This window comes from Centruroides sculpturatus, unplaced genomic scaffold (assembly GCF_000671375.1).
Source record: "Centruroides sculpturatus isolate CEXI.00-Female unplaced genomic scaffold, Cexi_2.0 scaffold315, whole genome shotgun sequence".
Lineage (NCBI taxonomy): Eukaryota > Metazoa > Arthropoda > Arachnida > Scorpiones > Buthidae > Centruroides > Centruroides sculpturatus.
Genome location: NW_019384544.1, coordinates 174578 through 179511, shown reverse-complemented (window position 1 = coordinate 179511; position 4934 = coordinate 174578). Strand labels below are relative to the sequence as shown.

The following is a 4934-nucleotide window of genomic DNA, read 5'->3' as shown; positions in this document are numbered from 1 at the left end:
ACATATTTATTTATTTATTGAAATTTCATTTGTTATATAATTAACTTTAATTAAAAGTCAATTATCTCTTATTTATAATTTTAAAAATATCGAAACCTTACATGTACTAATAAATGTATTTTATATTAAAAAATTAAAAGAAACTATATATAAATGATAAAAAAAAATCTTACCCATCAGGTTCTAGATCTGCTAGACTGAATTCTGGATCATTTTTATGTAATTCAGGATTATAGAAATTAAACCAACTCACATTCGTCCCAGTTTTATTTTCAATAGCGTAAAGGACATCTATTACATATCTTTCGAAATCTAAATGGATATATAGCTATAAATATTTTTACTTTTAAATATTTTATTAATTTTAAATAGAAAGACTATTATTATTTTACGAAGTTGGCTATTAATTAATATACTAATTACAGTTTGCTTACATTGTTTGCTGACTGAAATTAATGATGAAAAACGTTATGTATATAAAGAATGTAGATAAAGACTATATCCTTTTTCTGCTATGTATTAGCTAAATACCATGCATGTTGTGCATGATAGTATATGTAATCGGCAGTGAGCAGTTCACCATGCACCCACATTTTCTTCTAATGAGGCAAATCGATGGTCGGACGGACGAGCGTTTAAGTGACATCCTACTGCTCTGGGGGACCGGTACTTTACGCTAGGGGATTTTGTGTGTGTGTGTTCAAAATCGAGCTACTCGATTTCTCGTGATTTCGATAGGTTAATCTGTTTCTAGTCCAGTTTTTTGTGGTCATCTGGATAGAACTTGTGATTGTGACTCTTCTGATACCAAATTTGATAATATGGACCCAATCTTTTTGGAAATATGAAGACATAAAGTTCACGTTTTTTTCGGACCGATTTTTCGTAATCTCTACGACCGTTTTTCCGGAATTGTGATCGGTGGAGGACAATACATCGAACGGTGAGTTAGATCTCCAATTTTTGTGCATTTTGGTCCACCCGTTTTTCAGTTTTTGGACTTTTTCGTTTGACATTCGGCGGCCCGCATCGGGCCTACGTGTTGACATCCGTGAAAAATCTTAACTGTGTCCGGTAGTGGACCATAAGTGCTCCTTACTGAATAATTTTGGAATACTTAATTCAAATAGAATTTGAATGGCGACGATTTAAACTTTTGAAGACTTTTTCCACTTCTACTGCTAACGGTCTGACAACGGTAATAACGGTCATCAACGGACTTGAATCGTTGCTGATCTGACGTCATCGCTTTCTTATTGATAATTTTCTTTGTTTTCCGAAGATAAAACTTCTAAATTAGACAGAAATAATGGAAGACTTTTGCCAGGATGCTGAACGCATTATTCAGGAGACACAAAAATATATCACTGCTAATAAGGATGACCAACTGGGGACTGCACAACATAAGAAGTTTATAGTGAAACAACTTAACAGGATGATTGAATTAACTGAGGCTGCCGTCAAGAAAGCTTGCATAACAGAGATTCCAAAGAATAAAATAAGGAATTTAGCGACTACAGAAGATATCAAAGAAGCCCTGGAGATTTGTAATAAAGACATTCAAGAGGCTGTCCATAATACCAAGCAAGAAATCAGTGAATTGATTAAAAACCATATTATACAGAGTAAAAACGAAACTCCTGTTCCATCTGTTCCGTCATATAGTGCAATACTAACCAGAGGCTTGACAACAATGCAACCAAAGCCAAAACCATCACCACCTTCACCTACCTGTACAATACTGGTTTATAGTGAAAACGAGAACTTTACCTTTGAACAAACAAGAGCAACTTTGACCAAAAGTGTGGATCCAACAGCAGCTGGTGTAGGGATAAAAAATAAGAAAAATTAACCAGGGGGGAGTCGCAATTGATGTTTGCGATGATTCAGATGCTGAAGTTTTGGAATGTTTATTGGAGAAAGTCCCAGGACTCAAGGCTCGTAGAGGAAACCTACAACGACCTCTTATTAAGATCATTTTGGTTCCTAAGTCTATCACTAAAGATGATCTTGAAAAACACATTTGTGAACAAAATTATTTGGCGCTTCGTGTTGAAAAAGATGAATTTCCAGATCATGTTAGAGTTAAATATGCATTAAAACAAAAAAACAGTGAATATCTTTCATGGATCATTGAGGTCACTCCAAGTATCAGAGAATGATTACTTAGGGAGGGAAAGATGTACATCAAGTGGAGTAGTTGTCCGGTGTTCGAATACATTTCAGTTAGACAGTGCTTCAAGTGTCTAGCTTTCGGACATTTTGCAAAGGAATGCCCGTCCCCAAAACGTGTCTGCAGTCATTGCCAAGGTGATCACTTGTTTAAGGACTGTATAGATTCAGTATCTTTACCATNCTTCCATATTTGATGAGACAGAAAAAATAAACAATTGCACAAAATCAAACAAAATTTTTTACAAGTAAGCTTTAAAATGCTAGCTGTCAAAATATATAATGATAATACGGTTTAGAATGAAAATGGCGGGAAAAATACGACTAATCCGTCTAGTGGTAAAAAAAAACAAAATTACATTCTGAACAACCCAATAATAAAGAGATTAAAACCTTCAACTCATTTTAGGCTAATATCAGCAAAATTGCATCTATAAAAAAATATTCTAAATTTAGGAAAAATCGTAAAAAATAATAAATTTACTTATAATTTTAGGATATTTTATTTGTCATTTGTTATCGGTAGTTTGTTTCCTGTGTCTGTGTACCATATAAAATTAAATAATTACTTTAAAAAAAAAATGCATTAATTTTAAAGATGCAAAAGGGATTCCTCATTGTTAACTCATTATAACTATTTCATGATGATTTTATTAATTTTAATTTATAATATTTTATTAAAATTGTATCACTTTCCAATAAATTATGTCAGTGATAAATTGCAGTGAAATATATTATGGAGAAAATTTCATGATCTTATTAAATTTTTATATTTTATATTGCAGCACTAGAATGGTTCCAACTGAATATGTAATGAAAGAATATATAAAACCAATGGATCTATTTTCTCAAAAGGAATTGGTATTTGCAGCTGCTCCAATGGTTAGATATTCAAAGTGAGTTATTAAATTAATGTTTTGTTACATGAAATGTTCAAAGAAAATTTAATAAAATTATATATGCAAGATACACTAAAAATTGCTGAAGTTATTTATTTTTTATTTTATCTATAAAGATAAGAAAATTAAAAATAAAGTTATAAATAAATCTTCAGTGACTTTTTACCCATTGTATTATTCAATGCCTAATTTAACTAGAAATACTAAGAAATAAACAAACTGAAACAGTAGTTAAACAAATATACTGACATCTTTAAGTTTCTGGCATATTAATATATAACAAAAACAAACGTTTTCAGCTTTTAAAAGGCCTTTTGCAGGAAACTCTGACAGAAAATAAAATAAAACAACTAAAAATATAGTAGTCCAAATTAGAAGAATAATTCAAATAAGATTGTTTAAATATTTGAATTACATTCACAACAGATGCCTAACTAGAATAACAACAAAACAAGGGTTAAATTAAATGAACTAATAGAATATATACATAAAAAAAAACAAAGAAAAAATAAGAATTGAAAAACTAGATAGAAAAAATATAATTTAGTTCTAGTTGGTATTTGAATCCATTAAGACAATGAGTTTTAGTGGCTGTTTTAATTTTCTTCAGTGACAATTAAGATGGTAATTTTAATTTTGCTTCTTGCAAGCATCATTTTGAGACACTTTATAATAATTTATAAAGTGCCTCATAATTTTTTAATTTATACATTTATCATAATACATTTGTTGTCATTTATTAACAATTTTACTTATTTGCTCAATATATAAACTTATAAAATGGTTGTTATATTAGTAGAAAATAAATGATCAATATAAATTTGATTAATTTTATTTTCTATCTGAAAGTTATATTTGTTAAAACCTAACATTGGATATTAAATTTTATTTCAAAATAATTTTTAATTTTTAAATTCTATTAATTAAGTACGTTTAAATTTTTATTTTGATTATTAAAACAAGTTATGGAATTTTAAAACCTCAAAGTATGGATATTTATTAAATCATAATTAATATTGTTTCATGTGTTTAATACACTATTAAATAACAAGAAAATGAACTATGTAGCAGTTCTTTGAAATAATTAATTTTGATTGTTAGGTTACAGTTTCGTGCTTTGGTTCGAAGATATAATTGCGATTTAGCATTTACTCCAATGATTGTCTCAAGATCATTTGTTCAGTCTTCAAAAGCAAGAGATGTGGAATTTACAACAAATCCAGGTAAATTTGAAATTAAATTTTTAATTTATAAATTTTATTTAAAGGATTATTCAAAGCACAAGTGTCCACAGAAAATTTTCCATGTGAGCAAAGCTTGGAAACAAATAATTATATCAATCCTAAGTTTGACTCATAAAAATAATGCAAGTATCAATGGTATCAAGAATAAATATTAGTCCACAATACTGTAAGAGATAGGAGAGGCATATAACTAGTGACCCACGATGTACTCAGTGGTGATATTCAAAATATTTAACAAAGGGTTCGCTAACAGAAAATTTTTCCTTAACAATTTTTTTTTTTCGCTCAAAAGGTGCATTAGCAACATTAGCGCAAAAACAGACCTTAAGATACCCATGTAAATAAAAAAGATGCGTTCGCAAAATTAAGTCAGTTAAAATTTAACATTGTTTATGCCAGAACTATATTTTTTTGATAAATAATAAAAAAGAGTGTTCAAAATGGTTTATTTTGTACGTATTTTAATATTTTTCATTCAAAATATTTTATAAACATAAAAATTGGCTTTTTTTAATCAGAAAAAGTCATAGGGAAAGCAGTTAAACAAGAAAAACTTTTCTAAATCATTTATTTTATCGTTAGGTATTATTATAATAATAGACAGATGTCATCGTCTCTC

General features: G+C 29.0%; 1 protein-coding gene across 4 annotated transcripts in view; it reads left to right on the top strand.

Moving 5' to 3' along the window:
* The window catches only part of LOC111623444 (tRNA-dihydrouridine(20a/20b) synthase [NAD(P)+]-like), a 51584-nt gene that overhangs the window by 28711 nt on the left and 17939 nt on the right, over positions 1–4934 (top strand). For 3 of the 4 annotated variants that reach the window (XM_023366025.1, XM_023366024.1, XM_023366023.1), the window contains exons 2-3: positions 2958–3068; positions 4173–4294. In XM_023366025.1, the coding sequence (XP_023221793.1) occupies positions 2965–3068; positions 4173–4294 (226 nt within the window). In that variant the 5' untranslated portion in view covers positions 2958–2964. Of the gene's footprint in view, positions 1–2957; positions 3069–4172; positions 4295–4934 lie in introns of those variants that run through there. The other variant, XM_023366022.1, reaches the window with a different exon arrangement.